Source organism: Rutidosis leptorrhynchoides, chromosome 7, assembly GCF_046630445.1.
Source record: "Rutidosis leptorrhynchoides isolate AG116_Rl617_1_P2 chromosome 7, CSIRO_AGI_Rlap_v1, whole genome shotgun sequence".
NCBI classification, from domain to species: domain Eukaryota; kingdom Viridiplantae; phylum Streptophyta; class Magnoliopsida; order Asterales; family Asteraceae; genus Rutidosis; species Rutidosis leptorrhynchoides.
This window is the reverse complement of record NC_092339.1, coordinates 10,092,444-10,114,492: the sequence shown is the minus strand read 5'-3', so window position 1 is coordinate 10,114,492 and position 22,049 is coordinate 10,092,444. Positions and strand designations below refer to the sequence as shown.

At 33.6% G+C, this 22,049-nt stretch overlaps 2 protein-coding genes across 2 annotated transcripts; one reads left to right on the top strand and one right to left on the bottom strand.

Annotated features, from left to right (window-relative positions):
- Positions 1 to 11,629: 11,629 nt before the first annotated feature.
- Positions 11,630 to 14,761, top strand: LOC139858444 (F-box/FBD/LRR-repeat protein At1g13570-like). Its single transcript, XM_071847292.1, has 5 exons — positions 11,630 to 11,754; positions 12,227 to 12,868; positions 12,947 to 13,111; positions 13,210 to 13,368; positions 14,139 to 14,761. The coding sequence occupies exons 2-5, from the start codon at positions 12,236 to 12,238 to the stop codon at positions 14,553 to 14,555; spliced, it is 1,374 nt and encodes a 457-aa protein (XP_071703393.1). The 5' UTR covers positions 11,630 to 11,754; positions 12,227 to 12,235; the 3' UTR covers positions 14,556 to 14,761.
- A 2,198-nt stretch (positions 14,762 to 16,959) lies between these two features.
- On the bottom strand, positions 16,960 to 18,471 carry LOC139858927 (UDP-glucosyltransferase 29-like). The gene has a single exon (XM_071847760.1). The coding sequence runs from the start codon at positions 18,469 to 18,471 to the stop codon at positions 16,960 to 16,962; it is 1,512 nt and encodes a 503-aa protein (XP_071703861.1).
- Between the last annotated feature and the right edge of the window lie 3,578 nt (positions 18,472 to 22,049).

Below are 22,049 nucleotides of genomic sequence, written 5' to 3'. Positions count from 1 at the left end.
CATTTGTACCATGCAGGATTTAAATCTTGTGGTCTATCAAAATGATGAATTTTATTGTTTTATGATAAACCTATGAACTTACCAACCTTTTGGTTGACACTTTAAAGTATGTTTATTCTCAGGTATGAGAGAAATCTTCCGCTGTGCATTTGCTCAATTTAGAGATATTACTTGGAGTCATTCATGACATATTTCAAAAGACGTTGCATTCGAGTCATTGAGTTCATCAAGATTATTGTTAGATCAATTGTAGTTGGATATATTAGGAAATGGTATGCATGCCATCAACTTTCGATGTAAATGAAAGTTTGTCTTTTAAAAACGAATGCAATGTTTGTAAAATGTATCATATAGAGGTCAAGTACCTCGCGATGTAACCAAATGTAATGTATTCGTCCGGATGGATTAGGACGGGTCCTTTCATCAACAGTTGTCGATCAATTACCTCGCGTATCCAATGATAGCGAATATCAATATGTTTTGTATGAGAATGGTACATGGAGTTCTTGCTCAAATCTAGAGCACTCTGACTGTCACAATATACCTTGTACTCCTTTTGCTTGATTCCAAATTCTTGAAGATAACGCTTTAACCACAACATTTCTTTTCCAGCTTCTGCGGCAGCAATATATTCAGCTTCAGTTGTGGATAATGCAACACACTTCTGTAGTCTTGACTGACATGAAACAGCTCCTCCTGCAAAAGTGTAAATGAATCCTGAAGTAGATTTCCTACTATCAAGATCTCCGGCCATATATGCATCTGTATAGCCTTCCAAGATTGGATCAGCTCCCCCGTAACAAAGACATAGATTCTTTGTACCTTTAAGATATCTGAGAATCTATTTTACCGCCCCAATGCTCTTTCCCAGGGTTGGAGAGAAAAACGACTCACTATTCCCACTGCATGAGTAATATCGGGCCTTGTACACACCATTGCATACATCAAACTTCCAACTGCTGAAGAATATGGTACTGAAGACATTTCCCCGATCTCTTCCTTGGATGAGGGACAAGAACTCTTGCTTACTTAAAATGGTTAGCTAATGGAATACTAACAGGTTTGGCATTGTTCATATTGAAACATGAAAGCACTCATTCAATATACTTCTCCTGAGATAGCCATAACCTTTTATTCTTCCTGTCTCGGGTTATCTGCATTCCCAAAATCTGTTGAGCTTGTCCTAAGTCTTTCATGTCAAAAGACTTCGAGAGTTCCTTCTTCAGCTGGTTGATCTTCGTTGCGTCTTTCCCTACGATCAAAATATCGTTTGCATATAGTAGAAGAGCAACGAAATTTCCTTCAGAAAACTTCTGAATGTAAACACGCTCATCTGCTGTAGTTTTCTTATACCCTTGACTCACCATGTACGAGTCAAACTTTTTGTACCACTGCCTAGGTGCCTGCTTCAAACCATACAAACTTTTCTTCAGCTTGCATACGAGGTTATCTCCTGAAACCTCAAAACCTTCCGGCTGCTCCATGTAAATTTCTTCATGTAAATCTCCATGAAGAAAAGCTGTCTTTACATCCATCTGTTCAAGCTCCAAGTTCATACTTGCAACCAATCCAAGTATGACTCTAATTGAAGTCATCTTGACTACTGGTGAAAATATCTCGTCAAAATCAATCCCTTTCTTATGTTGAAATCCTTTGACTACAAGCCGTGCTTTGTATTTCACCACTTTTCCACTACTATCCTTTTTTCAGCTTGAACACCCATTTGTTTTTCAGTGCCTTCTTCCCGCGTGGAAGTTCTACAATCTCATAAGTTTGATTTTTATGCAGAGAATCCATCGCATCCTGCATTGCGTGCAACCATTTTTCTTTATCCTTATGAGTTACTGCTTCATGAAAACTCTCTGGTTCTCCATCTTCAGTAAGTAGAAGGTACTCGGATTCTGAATATCTACTCGATGGAATCCGACCTCGTTCAGATCTACGAACTTCTGGAACATTCCGAGGAGATCTACCATCATATTGACCTTATGATGGTCCTGGAACGTCTGGCAGATAGGGTTGTGGCTCCCCCTGCTCAGCACCGTCATTTTCCTCATTATCTTCTACTTCCGGTATTTCATCTTGCACTGTATATTCATTTCTCATGAATGATTCCGTTGTTGCCTCTGGCACCTGAGCAGCAACATTTGATTTCTGAGATATTGTGGGCTTTTCAATATCTTCTATTGTCTGGCTTTCATGGAACACTACCTCCCTACTTCTGATCACTTTTTTCTCCTTTGGATCCCATAATCTGTATCCAAATTCTTCATCTCCATAGCCTATGAATATGCATGGAGTGGTCCTTGCATCCAGCTTCTGCCTGAGCTCCTTGGATACATGTGCGTACGCCAAACATCCAAATACTCTTAAGTGAGAGTATGATGGATCCTTTCCAGACCAAATTTTCTCCGGAACTTCAAAATTCAGTGGTACTGATGGAGATCGGTTGATCAAATAACAAGCGGCTCTGACTGCTTCTCCTCAGAATGGCTTTGGCAGCTTAGCCATACTGAGCATGCTTCGAACACGTTCCATGATTGTTCGGTTCATTCTTTCTGCTATACCATTATGTTGAGGGGTACGTGGGACTGTCTTCTCATGTCGGATGCCATATGATCTGCAATAGGCATCTTTCCTGTCTCACGTTCTACCGTGACATGGAACTGTTTGAAGTAATCTAACACCTGGTCCTTCGTCCGTAAGAAATATACCCACATATTTTGAGAAGTATCATCGATAAACATCAGAAAGTATCGATTGCCGCCAATTGCTTCAACTCTAAGGGACCGCAAACATCAGAGTGTACCAGAGTGAGTAACTCTGATTTTCTCATTGAAGATGAATTAAACGAGACTCTATGCTGCTTACCAAACAGACAATGATTGCAAGGATCTAGTGCAGCGTCCTTGTCTACATTGATAAGCTTCTTCATTATTAGGGTAGACAACACTTTCTCACTCATGTGACCGAGTCTCTGGTGCCATAAATTTTGTGAAGCCTCCTTTTCTGCAACATTAATGCTGTCTGTGCAGATCTTCACATGAGTCTTGTACAGTGTGCCACAAATGTGTCCCCGAGTGACTATCATAGCGCCTCTTGACAACTTCCATGTGCCTCTACTGAAATGACTATCATAGCCCTGTTTGTCGAGAGCTACCCCAGAAAGTAAATTCACCCGAAGATCTGGCACATGGCGGACATCCTTCAAAGTGATTGTGCTCCCGGAACTTGTCTTTATCTTGACATCACCAATTCCGACAATCTCAGCGAAACTGAAATTTCCCATATTCACAGCTCCAAAGTCACCAGCTTTGTATGTTGTGAAGTATTCCTTATATGGAGTCACGTGGCAGGAAGCTGCAGTATCTACCACCCATTCTGTTTCTTCTCGTGAGACGTGAAGGCATGTCTCATCATGGGTTGAACAATAAGCTACCTCACCAGAGATAGTCACTAATGTTTCTCCACTCTTATTCTTCGGCTGTGAACTGCTTTGACCTTGTTCCTCTTTCAATCTATAGCAGTTCTTTTTCATATGTCCCTCTAATCCATAATGATGGCATTTATATGTTGGTTTTCTACCATCAGCTGACCTGCCCCTGCTCTTGCTTCTGCCTCTCCATTTGTTTTTGCTACTCATTCGCTATCTCCCCCGATTCTCTGTGACAAAGGCATGGGTCTGATCTGTGCTCATGTCATTTCTCCTTGCCTCTTCACTGAATAAGGCATCCTTGACCATTGACATGGTAAGTTTGCCATTGGAGCTGAGTTGCTGAGTGTTACGACCAGCGTTTCCTAGCTATCGGGAAGAGAACTAAGTAGCAATAGTGCCTGAACTTCATGGCCAAGAGGCATCTCTACAGACGATAACTGGTTGGCCAAGCTCTGGAACTCACTGGTATGCTCAGCAACTGAAGTTCCACTTTTAAGCTTCATGTTGACTAAACGCCTCATCAGCAGGGCTTTATTCTGAGCAGTCTTGGCCTGGTACATGTCCTCCAACTTTTTTCAGAGGACATATGCGTCTGTCTCTTGTGCAACATGGTGGAAGACACTATGATCAATCCATTGACGGATTTGACCAATAGTTTTTCGGTTTGATTTCTTCCACTCTATCTCTTTGGCAGAATCAGGGTTTATACCCTTCAATTCAATAGGATCGAACAAATATTTACAGCTGAGGAGATCTTCCATTCGAGGTTTCCACATCATGTAGTTTGTGGCTGTGAGCATAATCATAGCTCCGGAAGATGATGTTGACTCTTCTGTGGACATTATCACCTTACAAATATTTTTTCAATACAAACGGGGTTGAATTGTAAAAAACAGAGATACCGTTACGTCCGGAACGGTTGAAAATGGTGGAATAGACACTTCACGGCTTAAATTCCACTTATGGGGCAAAATTATAATTTTCTAAACTTTCAGGGACCAAGAATGAATTTCTAAAAATTTCAGGGACCAAATTGTAAAATTTCAAAATTGCTACAGTACTGCTACAGGAACTTGCTACAGTGCTGCTACAGGAACTTGCTACAGTGAATTGCTACAAGACTTTCTTCTCCGGCGAAAATTCCGGCGCCGGTCGTCTTCTCCGGCGAGTTGACCAAACTTTGACCGCGTTTCTGGACTCGTTATAACTCCGTTTAAGTCACCATTTTTTGCGTTGGACTCGGTTCGACGAGACGAATCCAATGGTATACTCAAAATTGGATTTTACTGTAGAGACTCGTCCTAATCCATTCGGACGAAGTCCATATCGATTATAAACGATTCACAACAGTTGATTACATCGCGAGGTACTTGACCTCTATATGATACATTTTACAAACATTGCATTCGTTTTGAAAAGACAATCTTTCATTACTTCTAAAGTTGACGACATGCATACCATTTCATAACACATCTTACTATAATTGATTTAATAATAATCTTGATGAACTCAACGACTCGAATGTAACGTCTTTTGAAATATGTCATGAATGACTCTAATTAATATCTCTAAGATGAGCAAAAGCACAGCGGAAGATTTCTTTTGTACCCGAGAATAAACATGCTTTAAAGTGTCAACCAAAAGGTTGGTGAGTTCATTAGTTTAACATAAATAATCATTTCATAATTTTAATAGACCACAAGATTTCATATTTCCATTTCTCATAAACATACGTCCCATGCATAGAGACAAAAATATCATTCATATGGATTGAACACCTGATAACCGATATTAACAAGATGCATATAAGAATATCCCCTATCATTCCGGGATCCTCCTTCGGACATGATATAAATTTCGAAATACTAAAGCATCCAGTACTTTGGATGGGGCTTGTTGGGCCCGATAGATCTATCTTTAGGATTCACGTCAATTAGTAGATCGGTTTACTAATTCTTAGGTTACCAAGCAAAAAGGGGCATATTCGGCTTCGATCATTCAACCATATAATGTAGTTTTGATTACTTGTGTCTATTTCGTAAAACAGTTATAAAAGTAGCGCATATATTCTCAGTCCCAAAAATATATATTGCAAAAGCATTTAAAAAAAGGGAGTAATGAAACTCACCTAATGTATTTTGTAGTAAAAATACATATTACGACATTGAATAATGCAGGGTTGGCCTCGGATTCACGAACCTATATCATTTGTATATAATATATTAACACATATAATAATATTTGAACAAATATGTATATTATTGGTAATATAAGTTTTAATATTAATAACTTATATGCTTCATTATATTCATTTTATTTATTTTAATAAATAAGATATTGATATAGTTTACATTTGTGTTATAAAATATATTGTTATATGAAGATCATTTGCTAGTTAAATTAATGAAAATATTAAGATATGGATGATAATACTATTAGATTTAATAATAATAATAATATGAATGCAAATTTTATATAAAATGATAAGTTTAATAATAATAATGATAATGAAAATACTAATTTTGATAATAATACATAATACTTAATAATAGTAACTATTATTATACGATCTTATTACTAATGATAGTCATTATAATAATACTTTTGTAAATAATAAAAATAAGTCTACAGTGATACTAATACTAATATTAATGATACTAATAATAATAGTTTGCGTTATTTTCGTTGAAACAATAATAATAATCATATTCGAAATAATAATAATCGTACTTTGTATTGATAATAATAATACTTTTAGTTCATAACGATATTACTTAATAATAACTAAAATGATATTAATAAGAATCATGTTATAACAATATCAATAATTAATAATGATCACAGTATCAATAATAATACTACTAAGGGTTGTAGTACTTATAGTTGTGATGATAAATATAATAATTGAACTAATAATAACAATAACAATAATGATAATAATAATAACAATTTGTATTAACAATAATAATAACAATAATAATAAAGTTAAAAGTAATAATAATAATAATAATAATAATAATAATAATAATAATAATAATAATAATAATAATAAAAATAATAAAAATGAAGCTACCTTAAATAAATTCGGCCTAAAAAGGAAAACCGCCACTCCAGGGACTCGAACCCGAGACCTCTAGCTCACATGAAACCACACTTAACCATCCGACTGCTTCAGCTTTTTCTGAATTTCTATATAGCCTAACTCTATATATATCTATCTGTTTAACCTTCTTCTTCCTCATACCTTAATCGATCAAAACTCAACTTAACATAATAATGATTTGGTTTGTTTGGATTTGGAAATATAATGGAAACAGAAACGATTTGCTAAATTGTCCGACTAAAAAAAAAATATAAAAAAATATCAAAGAATTGTTGTTCACGACGGTTAAAAAAAATTGATTTCCAATTCAAGGTCGTTTTACATGATAATTATAACATGAAAGTTATTCCATTTCACTTTTAAAAACTTCCTGGAAGTTCAGTTTAATTTAAAACGTAAAGATAAACTCGAATTTTATTATGAACACACCCGTTTGACTTTTTAGAAAATACCTTTGACTCAAAAATTGAATCTCGATATGAAAAATTGAACCTTGAGCTTTTCCAGATAGAATAAGTAAAAGTTTTCTGACAAAATTGCATTTATAGATTTTGAATTGGGATTCGAAATCGAAGTTGGCAAAATAAATTGGAAGAACAGAGCAGAAGCTATGTTCTTCGGCTTTCATGTTTCAATTCGCTTATTTGGGTGCCTTTAAGAGTATTAGTAATTGATAATTGATAATGTGGAACCATTTTGTATCCTTTACAACTGGATTTGAATGAGTGAAATAAGATACGCAGCCGACATGGAATTGTTCAATCAGGTACGGAGAGAAAGAAAAAAATTAAAAGAAGACCTTGATGTCTAACAGAATTTGGATATGGAATGTTGCTTGAATTCGACAGATTTGTTTAGTAGGTCAAAAACAAAATCGGCACTGGTGATGGAAACAGAAAAAAAAAACACGTACTTCATATTTGTATTTATATTTTTGTATAAGTTAATATTAATAGCGAATAAATTTATTAATAATAATAATTATATATAACTGTATACATATATATTTATCTGTATATCTATTTTTACATATAAATCTGTAACTGGATTTTATATATGAGTATTTATATATAACTGATTATTTGTAGTTTGTATTATTAAGTAAATAAGTATATATTAATACTAACAATAATTATATAGGTAATAATAATAAAAATAATAATGATAATAATAATGATTCTTTAATTAATAATGATTTTTGAAAATAATGATATTAATAATGATAACACTAATAACATAATAAGTTATGCTTAACAAGTTTCATATTTAAATTAATAATAACAATATCAATATTAATAGTGAGAGTAATTATTATTAGTAAAAATAACAATTTAAATGTGTTAATTTCATATCTATATGATATCTATTATATTATAACTACTAATGATATTTGTTAATAATATTTGTAGTTATAATAATGAAGTAATAATATTACTATAACAATTATATTTTAACTCATTATTATTAATTATGTAAAACTTAATAATCACATAATATGTTATATAATAACTCTTATTAAGCATTTCTTATTTATGAATATCACACACACACACACACACACACACAGACACACACAGACACACACACACACACACATATATACATATATATATATATATATATATATATATATATATATATATATATATATATATATATATATAATTTTAAAAGTATTAAAAATAACATCAATATAATATATATGTTTTATCTTGTAGTTACATTTATTTTTAACTAATTATTTATATAACATCTTATATATTTTATACATGTTAACAACATGCACGTAGTACTAATCATGTATAGATATCACATCAATTTTCCAACTACTATATATAATTAGGTTTTAATTATTAAGTAGATAAATATTTTATATATGTTGGAATAAATAATCCGAGAGTATAACATTTAATATTCTAAAAGCTAAATAATTAACTTATCAAGAGTCACTAGGAAAATATTGTAAAGCATGCTTTGAAAAATAAGCAGGAACTTCCACTATCTTTTGTCTGACACTAGATAAGTGATACTTTGTTCTCCTTTGAAAATAACTTTACTAATTATTCCGAATACCGTTAAAAGTAAAGATTTCCTAATTCAAAGTGGACCTCATGACAGAGATTCGTAATCATAATTCAATGTATTTGATAATTCGATCATATGATATTATCTTTTAATTCTGTCAATAACTATATTGAACAAATATCGAAACAAACACGTTTATGTAGAGTATTATGCATCTAATACTTTGTTTAGGGTTTTCACTTAATAAGTATATATTATATACACATATCTATATACACATAAATGTTCGTGAATCGTCGGGCATGGTCAAAGGGTAATTGAATATATCAAACAGTTTAAAAAAAAATTTATACTCTACATTTCAGACTTTGCTTATCGTGTCGGTAACATATAAAGATTAAAGTTTAAATTTGATCGGAATTTCCCGGGTCATCACATTTGAGAAAACTTCAGAAGACCCAAAAACTCAACCAACGTCTCTAACCAAGCTCTCCGATAACCGAATTCAAATTTGGTTCATTCCATTTAAAATACCAAAATAATCATAAAGTATCGATCTTGAATTCAAATTTTGGTTTTAAAATAGGTTAATGGTCTATATCTATTAATAATTTATTATACTATTAGGTAAATTCGGTTTAACCAAATTCAAAAAAGTAAATCGAACCGGAAACCAAATTTAAAACTATGACCCAAATTCAAATTCGGTTCCCTATTTCCGATTTTCATTCGGTTCAAATAGTTTGAAACCAAATATTGAATACCCCTTAACCAACCCGACCTAACCGGCCCATATTGCTTCCTATTTATAAGATCTAATGCATAGTGATATATATGGTATGCTTGTACGTTAGGTTGGTTAAACGGGCAAGATTGTTACTCCATAAATGTATATGGCTTTTGGTGTGTCTGGAGCTATCCAACACATTGCGGGTACGAGAGATTCTAAGGTCATTGTTGCTTTAAACAAAGATGCCGATGCACCAATTTTTCAGGTCACGGTTAAATTCATTCCACATATGATGATTCTTTTGTTCTTATGGTTTCGCCAATATTTTTCATGTAATATATATTCAATTATATATACTAGCATATGGTTTTTACTCAACGAGTAAAAAGTCTAATGGGGAACATATATCTTGTGACAAACGTTGATATGCATATTGTAATTGTAAATTATTAAAATAATGTTTAATATATATAACGAAATTTACTGTTTCAAATGATTTTTGTAGCAAAAAATATGTGGGTCTAATTGGCTAGATTATAGAAAAATTAAATTATACGATTTTGATAGGTTTAACTGGGTTTTTTAACCACATTACAGGTAAAATATTTCACCAATAAATTTATAATTTTGTACAACGATAACAATCATGCCCGCAGCAAAACGCGGGTAACCATACATTAGTTATACACATTACAGGGAAAAAATTATAATAGGAAACATTTAGTAAAAAAGTTTTTTTGCCGCAACGCTTAACACTACCACAATACCGTATACTGAAAATATCACAAAAAAATTCAAGTGCGATGCTCAACACTCGTACGCTCCCATAAGATATTGTTGAAGTTTAATTACCTCCAAGTATACTTCTTAATAGTTGAATTTAATAGATATTTGAATTGAAATGAATTGACTAATACTTCTTGATAGGTAGAATTTGATAACATGAGAAATGTTTGTATTTAAAGAGTTCGAGTTAATTTATTATAATGTTTAGAAAAGATTTTATGTTATATTGCAAATGTAATCAGTTCAGAGGTATTGTCTTTATGTGACAATATTTTGAGAAATATTAAAAAAAATTAGAAGACTTGAAAAGCGTATCCTAATCTCACAGTAAAGTGGTTACGTTTTTGGTACCTATTTTTTTCCGCCCAAAATAACGAGAACCTTTATGAAAATGAAAAATATTTTTGAAATAAAAAAAAAAGAATTCAACAAAAGATATAAAAAAGAAGTACCGATGAATCTTGTACCTAGAAAGCAACTAGTAACAAACTATCTATACGGGCCTCACTAAACCGAAACACAAGTCTAACCCAATAAATAACTAAACAAAAGTAACTAGGCACGAAACCAAAATCAAACAACACAACTAGAAAATGGAGTAAACGAACTCAAGAGTCAAATATCACTATGAACATGCCGAATTGTTCCATTTCGGCGCCTTGAACCAATTTCTTCTTTCGAGTTTGAAGATTCTTCTTATAAGCCGGTGTACGCGGGATCTCGTTAGAGTTAATTAAACTAACCGTAACTGGTTCACTCTCGACCATACACGTCATCGTTGCGTCAAAAGTCTTGAAAGCCTCGTCGGTCATTTTATCTTTTGCCAAAACCGAAGAGCTTCCCTCACCCGATCTCACGAAACCGCCCTTCTTATCACACCTTTAAATTAATCTCTTGTAACTTTTCGATTCAACACGTACCAAGCTTTGCAATAACCTTCGCACGAAGGAACCTCGCAATCACAATACATCATTCCACCACGGCCAATCAAAATCGGTGAAAGCATATCTTCCTTCGAGCCATCCTCTCAACTTTCCTTCAATTAATCGTTCCTTTTATTCTTTTCCTTATTCACACGACCCAAATTTTCCGTAAACGTGATATCGTCGTCGTTAACCTCACAACAGTCATTCCAAACCTTTAATCAACTGAAACTGGGCCAGCCTAATAATTCCCACGGTGTCAACTCTCTCACACATCTTTGACTGCATTTCCACGACCATACTCAAACCTAGAATCAACTCTTTGGTATCAACCATCCAGGCCTAGCCTGGGTGGCCACCAGCACTTTCAGTGAAGGGGAGGTCTCGGGTTCAATCCTAAGGGGTGCCCGCATTTAATGACCAAACTGGAGAATGCCTTACCTGGTAGCGGTGGAGGGCTGGCTTGCCGTTTACCCGGGGTTTACCTGCGGTGGGGGGGCCAATGTGCTCTGGCCCATAGTGGGGTTCCTCGTAAAAAAAAAAAAAAAAAAAAAAAAAACTCTTTGGTATCTATTTTCATTTGCAATAGTGCAATACCTCTCATTATAAACGCTCAACCTCTCTCTACTAAATAAACCCCTAAACTTTCATGCGCAATCAGAGGAACTCATGTATTTCAGAACCAATTAAACCCTAAATTGATTTTCAGCAACAGTAGTTAGATCGACAATTGGCCTCAGTGACTTCGAAGGTAAAAAAAATCGATTTACATTTTATTTCCATTTTTATATTATATCATTCAGGTAATTGTATTTTGAACTTGTTGTGTACTTGTACCTGGTTCCTTTTTCTGCAAAGTTTATCAACGATTGAATTCACGTATGTATTGTTGTGTGGCTGTGACATGTGAATTAAAGGATAGAAAATTGTAAGCAAACTCTTATTATTGACTGTTGATTTATATTCCAGTAACAGAGGAGTTGTAATGAGGTGTTTTGCAAATGTTCTTTTTATACTACAGTAGTATTTTAGTTTATAGTGTTGTATCTTTAGTCAATTGCGAACAAATTGATGCATTTAAAACCTTGCCACTTTAATTTAAACTAGTTATTTGTCTTACAAGTACACAAACTGCAATTAGTAAAAGTAAATTAATCATCAAGTATTACTTACTGATTGTTGGTACTTGAACTGAGAAATTTGTTTTTTGTATTATGATTTAGTGTCCCAAGATGAATGATGGTCAAAGTTCGTTGTTAGATGAATCGGTCAGCACCCTTCCTTCAGTCTTAATAGAAAACATTCTATGGCGTCTACCAACTGAAGAGGTAGTAAGGGCAAGTATTCTCTCTAAAGAATGGAGGTACAGTTGGACCAAAATTCCTAAAGTTTCATTTCATGAGGATCTGTTTGATGAATCAACCACTGAAAATCAGCTGGACGTTAACGAGCAAGAGTTTGAAGATCTGCTAAGTGAAAAGGAAGAGATGAGGAGATCTAAATTTTTCAAAGCTATAAACCAATTCTTGTTACTACACCAGGGTCCAATAATTGACTTCACCGTCTGTATGTATTTATCTGACCTATGTATTGATTGTGCGGAACTCAACCAAATATTACATCATTTATCGAGAAAGAATACCGTAAAGAAACTTTGTTTGAGATCTTCGTTTGTGCTTCCATTATCCATCTTCTCGTTTCATCAGTTAACAGACCTACATCTCTGTAATTGTGAAATGTACAAACCACCAACATTCAACGGATTTGGTAGCCTTACAACCTTATGCTTGGAACATGTAAAGATCCATAAAGATGTACTTATGCACATCTTATCCAATAATCCACTGATTAAAAGCTTCACAATTGTAAGTTAGTTGTTACTAGAGTATTGGTGCCCATTTCTTTTCATTACTTATTTTAATGTTGTAATTTGATTGATGCAGTTTACGGGAGATGATAGTAGTATTCAAAAGTTGCATCAAGATGAATATGGTTTCGTTATAGAAGACTATGCCGACATTACAGTAGAAGACCATGGCACCTTTGATGAGCTATTTCAGTTGTTACCTGTGATAGAAGATCTTACTCTTACTGTTTGGGAGATTGAGGTAATTTAACTGATTATATTCAATTGAGTCAATATAAAAACTTTGTTTTGTTTTATACTTACTTTTTTTTTTAATACTTGTTTGGCCTACGGTTGAAGAGTTTCGTTGGAGGGGTGGTTCCACAAAAGCTTGCAACTTCATTACTTCACCTCAAAAACTTACGTTTAGAAGGAATGTCTTTCCTTAATCATAAATGGTTGCGGATTCTTGTACTTATGATCACAAGTTCCCCAAACTTGGAGAAACTAACACTCGAGGTAAATAAACATGCATCTACCTTGTATAATTTTGATTGAATTTCTTGTCATATCTTTAAGCATGTAATGTTAAGTATAACTCTTTTGTAAGTAGACAGAAGAATTAGTCTTTACTTCTTTTTATTGATGCACATTGTAAAAAGGAGTTGGCGATGATGACACAAATATGAATAGTAAACACACACAATAAGTATGTAAAAGAGAAGCGTATGCATCCAAAAATCCAAAATTCGGTTCCTGATTTAGTTTTTATTCGTACCTAACCGGTAATGATCCTGATTGTACCGAAACCGATTAGTCCCAAAACAAAGAACCAAAACCGAACTGAATCTCTATCGGTTCGGTTTTTCGGGATGTTTACTCATCCCTAATGCAAAAACATTTTGATAATAAAAAATATTGATACAGATCAGATCACTGGATGTACAATAAACATTGATCATCATGTTTATATTTACTATATAACTGATATATATATATATATATATATATATATATATATATATATATATATATATATATATATATATATATATATATATATATATATATATATATATATATATATATATATATATTGTTGTGAAATTGGTTTTATCAGATTTGTATTGTGAAATTGATAGATCCTTTTTGTGTTTAGTTTGGGTATGCATGCTATTATGTTGAATTGTTGGGTATATATGATATGTTGAATTTTAAGGAGGGAGGTATGAAAGTAGCCATTTTTTCTTATACTTAAAAGCATACTAACACAAATAAATCATTGACAGATAACATTCGAAGATACAACAACACATTGGGAGAACTTTGATCGTTTCTTATATTCTGTTACAATGCAAGATTGTTCGGATATTTGGTTGCAACATTTGATCGAATTGGAGCTTGTATATAATTTTAATGAGAATGATATAATGTATGAGAGATTTGTGAAGCTTATTCGTATGGAACATTTGATTGAAGATGAGAATGAAGATATTGACAATACAGAGTATGGGGAGTCGGGGTTTGTGAATATGATTTTGGCCAAGTCACCTGTTCTCAAGAAGCTGCGTTTAAGTGGTTACTATGAGGATGCAAAGTTGAAATTGGTAGAAGCTTTTTTATCTCCCCCACCTGCATCACCAATGCTTGAGATCATTGGTTCTTATGATGAAGTCATTTGTATATGTGAATCGGTGAATGCTTAGTTAGTTGCTAGTTGTTCTTTTGTGAATTTTTATTTTGGGTTGAATCTTTTGATATTAGCAATTTGTGTATTAAGAACTTATGAGATGCTAATTAGTTGTATTATGCCTTTTGTCGTGAACTTTAAGTTGATGATTGGCTAAAATTTAAGGAAAACAGATCATATCAGTTTTCTTATCTTTGTATGTCTATTATACGGATCTTTTATTTTTGTTCGGATATGGTTCTCAGGCTGAAACACTTTTTAGAAAAAATTGTTGAGGAACTTGGTGCAGCAGCTTTGCATTCTCATTTTTCACCTTGCATTTCAGATAGTTGTATGCGTATTTGTTAGGAGTAAATTCAATTAGAATTGTATCTATTTTCAACTTTTTTCATAATATTTTTTTAAAGATATTGTATATGCTAATTGTATAGATTGAACACCCCTAGACCAACCCGACTTAACTCTCCCATATTGCTACCTCTTTATAAGATTCAATGCATAGTGATACATACGGTATATGTGCATGTTAGGCTGGCCAAACGGGCAAGATTGTTGTTCCAGAACTGTATATGGCTTTTGGTGTCTATGGAGCTATCCAATACATTGCGGGCATGAGAGATTCTAAAGTCATTGTTGCAGTAAACAAAGACGCCGATGCACCAATTTTTCAGGTCATGGTTAAATCCATTTTACATTTGATGATCCTTTTGGTTCTAAATAAAATATATCACCCTCTCAGGTATGGTCTGTTGGGATTGTCTGTTTTTATATTACAAGATTAGTGTGGCTAGAAGCCTAGAAGTGACAAAATGGGCGGGTGCACGGTTACATAACAGTTTGGGTCTGAAAGAGTAACTCGGTGTGTGTAAGAACGGGTCAGGGGTTGGATCATAGATACAGTATATGACAATAGTTAATAGGCTAATGTATTTAAAAGAATTAAATGATTGAACTTGTGACCTCTAGTTTTGGTGATTTGTCATATAACCATAACCAATTGGTTTAATGTATTGTTGAGAAAATGGCTAGTTGCAGCTTGCCTTGTCTACGTAATTACAGAATCTTGAACCCAACTTTTGGCCTTTTAATAGCTGTAAGCCTGTAATACACAGTACATTATTTGTTTACTTTACACTATGTAATTTTGATCCCTTATTCTGCATGACATTTTTAAGTGCTAGTTGTGGGATATCTCATGTTCAAATTAAGGGTTTGAAAATAGTCACGGTTAAATTCGGATAAATCGCATATCATAGTAAAAATATCCGTCCTCCCCGATAACCCGAACAGGATGACCCTTTATCACTTGTACACTTGCATATTATGCATGTCATTTTTACTTGCTATAGGGTCTTACTATCATGATCATGTTATTATTATTAAGATACATCAAACACAACGTTAGTTGCCAATGGAGACGGAGAAAATATATCTCTATTATTTTATGCTTGTATAAAGTAGATGATGTAAAAAGCAAAAACAAATTTGAATTTGTTACCAACTAATCTACACAAAAACGTTAGTGTTAGTATTACTTAACATATTCAAATTTTGAGGGCTGACGTAGAAATACAAGTGGAGTCCAAAAGAATTTTTTTGACTTGGGGGTCACTATGGCATGCATTTGTTTCATGAGGAGTCCATTTTGCTAACGTCCGTCTATCCTACCGTTAAGTCATTGCACATGACTTTAACATGAGGGTATAATGGTCATTTAATCTATTTCCTTCTCCTTTAATCTTCTCTGAGAGCACGATGAATATTAACTCATTTCCGTCGTTTTCATCTTTTCTTTTTGTCTGGCAGCAAAAATTCTGTCATATTCATCTTTTTTAGCCAGGAATAACACAAGATTGTGAACAATTAATTGTGAACAATAAATTTAAAAGAACTTAAAAAGAATATTGAGGATATATATTCAAAACTCAAAAGTGCAAATTCTAATGAGTATAAGATTTTTTGAAATATATATACTAATGTATAATATCGACTTTTTTCCAAACCACAACACCCAATTTTACCCATGTTTATCGATAAAAGATTAACCCCAAACTTAACAAGCAGTTCACACATAGTTTTCCGAATAGTTTATTTATTAAGTGATCAACTAACAATTGGGCTACACAAAAGAGGGTACGCATTCTCTTAATTAAGATCTCCCCTCTATAACTAACACCAACCAAATAACTAAAAACATAAAACAAAAACATGTTTGCTTGTTTTGAAACACATGTTAAAATGCATGTTCTCAAACGCAAACACATTAGTACTTACTTACGGACTACCTAGCAATACTCTGAAGATGTACGTCTAAAAAGTAAGACACTTTGTAGATCGTTTCCACTCTTCGGTATCTAGTTAGTTAACTTTATTTTAAACATAAAAAAGAACAAAAAACAAAGAGGGGAGATTTTTTCATATCATTTCAAAACTTCACCTTTCATAGCAGCTTGAAGAGCACAAATCGCAAATGCTTCACTTTTCGTCTTCTGAAGTTTGTTCGTGCCACCATCACCACCACCAAATGATTCGCTTTTCGTCTTTTGGTGTTTGTTGTTCGTACGAAAAACTTCACTTTTGACCTTTTGATGTTTCTTAGCATTTTCACATAGCTGAATCAACTCTTTAGCCACCACATCGATTTCTTCATCTTTTTTAACCCGTAAATCATCACCCAATTTCTTGGCGTTTTCCCTCACAACGTTCCCTAACTCGCTCATCACCACATGTTTAACGACCGATGATATCATCTCCCGCTTTAGCTTCCCGTTATCGTCCCTAACAACCTCCACACCAACCCCAACCGCGACAGCCAAGCGCGCATTAATCGGTTGATCAAGATGCATTGGAATAGCAATTATTGGAACACCATATTTCATAGCTTCAACAACAGAATTCCAACCACAATGACTCACAAATCCACCTATATTTTTATGTCCCAAAATTATTGCTTGTGGAGCCCACCCTTCGATGACCAAACCCCTACCTTTCACCCTTTCAATAAACCCTTGTGGCAAAGCTTCATAGATTGATGTTGTTCTGTTTTCACCACTTTTTGGAAACCTCAAAACCCAAATGAAATTCACATTACTCATTTCCAAACCATATGCTATTTCTTCCAAATCACTACTAGAAAGAAAATACTCGCTCCCAAACGACACGAAAACAGTGGACCCCACATATTTTGTGTCAAGCCAGTTGATCACATTGTTCTGTTTCGTGTCCAGTGGTTCTGCAACAAGTGGACCAACCGTCACAACACGTTTACCGATCAAAACAGAAAGATGATCCGCATACTTATCTTCAATTTCCTTCCAAGACTTAACAAGAACAATGCTTGACGATCTCTCAACACATTGCGTCACACGATCTGCTGCCTTGTTGTAAACCGTTCTCTTGGAAACATGCCCGTCTTCATAGGGATGATAGTAAATAGTTGAAGAAAACGGAAACGGGATGTTATTAGTGGGGATCAGTTGAAAGTGAACCATGGATGCAGCAGCACTAGTGGTGATAAACACAACACTAGGGATTCCTAAAGCGGCTGCAGCCATAGGGGCCCACGGTTGAAGAATGTCGTAAATTAGTACATCTGGTTTAACTCGATTCAAGATGTTTGAAAACTGAGGGCTAGACATGTCAAAAGCTTGTTTCAGAGTGGACATAAGATGGAGAGGTAAGCCATTGGTGGTGTGAAGGTGTGGTGGAAGCTCGGGTAACGTAGGAAGGTGAAGTTCGATGAGCTTAATCGAGGGCTCCTCGTTTTGGATCGTGTTCTTGATCGAATCGAGGTTAGTTGGAGTCGAACAAAGGGAGATGTTAAAGCGATTCGTGTTAGTTAGTTTTTTGGCTAATTCCAAGAAAGGTGAAATGTGACCATGGCCTAACCATGGAAACATCAAAACGGTTTGTTTTTTCCCGTTATTAATCATCTTCAAAATGATAACAACTTTTTTACTTGATTTCGAGAGAGTTTATGTTTTGTGGTTGAAGTTGTTAAAAGGGGGTGGTGTGTTATTATATAGATGAAGGTGGACGTCTTAAAGTTGCTTGAGATTGGGAACGGATTTGAAGCAATATTTAATTATAAAAGAAAATGCATACTTAACTTGGTCGTGATTTTATAAATATTATATATATATATATATATATATACACTCCATTAATAGGGAACGGATTTGAAGCAATCTTTCTAAAAGAAAATGCATACTCAACGGAGTATATATATATATATATATATATATATATATATATATATATATATATATATATATATATATATATATATATATATATATATAACATTCTGTTGTAATAAAAGAGCAGTTGATTTGTTTCGGGTTTTATTTTCCTTTTGTGAGTATTTTGCATTGAAATAATTATATGATATGATACTTCTCAATTCTCATAAGATTATCATATCCATTAAAAAATTATGGAAAGATTTCTGTAATACTTGAATAAAAAATGTAAATTTAATACGATATGAATATGCTGGTAATATATTAGTTGCTTTTCGATTTCGAGAATGAAATCATTTTAAGAGGGGTAACGTTGTAATACTCATAAGTTTAATAGATATTATTTACCGAAAGTGTTATAATATTAAATTAGTTAACGTTTATTTTTTTAGTAAATATAGCTAGTCATAGTATATAGTATATATTAATAAAAAGAACTAGATTATAAAAAAATCTAAATAATTTTATTTAAGTATGACACTCGAAAAAAAGAAGCGGATAATTATAATATGTTATCATAATAATTAAGGAGTAATAGATTGATAAATAGTTTAAAATGCATTATAGTCAAAGGTGTAGATTAAAGGAATTAATTAACAAGTTAAGCGGATAATTATTATAATATAATATCATCAATTTTGCAGAAAGTTTCGTCATTTCTATTTCTATATCCAATATCCTATAATAAAAATAAGGGAATGATAAAATTATAAAATAAAAAAATATATGATTACTTTTACTTTTAGAATAATAATTTAATTAATTTAATATGGGAACCAAAGTTATAGTATAAACAAGTGGGGGAGTTTTTTTTTTTTTTTTTTTTTTTTTTTTTTTTTTTTTTTTTTTGGGAAAGCAAGTAAAACATAATTGATCAAGATAATAATTACAAGTGTACAAATGGGCTGGGCCATTCGACTTTACAATCCCAAAACGAGAGATTTAAAGTTAGGAAAATTCCTCAAAATACACTTTTTTAAAAAGTTTTATTTCATAATACACTTTTAGGAAAAAAATTGTCTATTTACACCATTAAGTCAACCACCCGTTGGGTCGACTACCTCTATACCCGGTCGACCACACCAAATTTCAATGTGGTCGACCACCGTTTATAACTGTCAAGGTCGATTTCTGTTGGCTATCGGTCGACCACTATATTCGACCCCAAAAAACACGGGCGACCTTAATGATGGTCGAGTATACAAAAAGACACTGAAATAGCGAGTTGGGATAACAAAATTCAAATTTCAACTCTAACAAAAATTCGCTCCATAAGCCCTAGTTACGAACCCTGATTCATCAACCCTCATTCATTGCAGATTCAATCAAGAGATCACTTCAATAGTTTGTAGATAAACCCTAATTCCATCGTCAGTGTATCTATTTCGTCCCTAGATTCAATCAAGAGTTCCCTTCAAAGATGACAGATATTGAGGTAAAACCTATTTCGTTGTTGTATGTATATGTTAGTTTATCTGTATGTGTATATATGTGTATATATGTATATCTATGTATGGGTCCCTGTATTTATATCTATGTGTGTATGGATGTATTTGTATGTGTGTACATGTCAGTATATGATAGGTATATGTATATGTATATGTATATGTATATGTATATGTATATGTATATGTATATGTATATGTATATGTATATGTATATGTATATGTAACTATAGATATACAATTCTCCCATTGTTTTTGCTAAAGTGTATATATCTGTATATGGTTATGGGGATGCCTTAGGTCAGAAGATCACTTGCATACTCGACCATTCAAAGGGTCGACTGCCAAAAACATACACTATAGTCGACCCCATTTTGGGTCGCCTATAGTTGAATAAAACTGTAGTCGACCAGAAAGAAGGTCGACTATAGTGTATTTGCTTTTCAATTGTATGTACCTGTATGTATGTGTATGTATATTAACATTTATGTATAATGACATTATCATTGTCTGATTACAGGTTTGGTTCGAGGCCAAGGTCACCATTCGAAGCAAGATGTCTCTTATAAGGGAGATTAAGAACAAACTCACTCCGGCTCAGACAAAGATTTTCAGAGAGACGTGTTTCGGTCATTGGTTAGATATAAAGTGTGATGACAATGATCCGGGATACATACATTGCTTATTAATGAATCAGACTGACCGTCCGAAAAAGTTTGTAATCAACGGACGCGAAATATGTGAGGAGCCAGAAGAGCTATGGTTTCGAGTTACCCGAGACCATGTCATTAGGTGTGGTAGACGTGAGTTTTGCTTAGTTACCGGGATGCGGTTTGGTCCGGTTACATCTTTTATAGATTGGATAGGTCAAGAGAGGTCGGATTTTGACCACTCGGTTTCATCTCGTGTTTTTATTAAACGACATAGTGGTCAACGTCATCTTTCGGAGTTTCACGACGCCTTTTTTATAGATGAGTTGAAAGGAACTGACAAGGATAAGGTCATAGTCGCCATTGCGTTGATAATTAACTTATGCTTCCTTGGGAAGCAGTTGCGGGATAGCGTAAACGATGACATGCTTCTTTTATTAGAGGACTTTGAGTTGATGAACAAGTATCCGTGGGGTTCTTTCTTATGGACCAAACTTTACAATAGTTTGCATTACGTGTTAGTACCTTATAAAGAGAGGGTAGCAGATAAAACCCGGAAGGGGGTAATGACATACCATTTGAGCGGCTTCATTTGGGCGTTTAAGGTAGTAATCCGTACTTATAAATTTTAAGCAATTAACATGTTTCATATTTAACCAAATTTGGTTTTTGTTTGTAGATGTGGATATGGAAGGCATACAAACACCGAATAGAAGCATATGCTTTCAAGCTGGAAAGTGAAGGCATACCTCGTGGAATCCACTGGAAACGGAAGAAGAAAGTCATGGGCTGGAATGAGTACGTTGAGTTGATGCAACTCCCGGTGAGTATAATTATACCAAAATATTTATGTATGTGTTATGTTTATATGTATGTGTATATCTATATGTATATGTAACTGTATATGTATGTGTATATGTAACTGTATATGTATATGTATATGTATCTGTATTTGTATATGTAACTGTATATGTATCTGTATATGTATATGTATATGTATATGTATATGTATATGTATATGTATATGTATATGTATATGTATATGTATATGTATATGTATATGTATATGTATATGTATATGCATATGAATATGTGTATGACATGATGATATCCCGGACGAAGAACGACCTCTCAATCGTTTGAGGCCCACCAAGAAAGAGGTTAAGTGTGAGTG

What these genes read in the sequence shown, in the direction of transcription:
- LOC139858444 (XM_071847292.1), top strand. Translation starts at nt 12,236, where the DNA reads ATGAATGATGGTCAAAGTTCGTTGTTAGATGAATCGGTCAGCACCCTT. An exon ending in TGATTAAAAGCTTCACAATT is followed by an intron (nt 12,869 to 12,946) that starts GTAAGTTAGTTG and finishes TGATTGATGCAG; the next exon opens with TTTACGGGAGATGATAGTAG. An exon ending in TGGAGAAACTAACACTCGAG is followed by an intron (nt 13,369 to 14,138) that starts GTAAATAAACAT and finishes AATCATTGACAG; the next exon opens with ATAACATTCGAAGATACAAC.
- LOC139858927 (XM_071847760.1), bottom strand. Translation starts at nt 18,471, where the DNA reads ATGATTAATAACGGGAAAAAACAAACCGTTTTGATGTTTCCATGGTTA.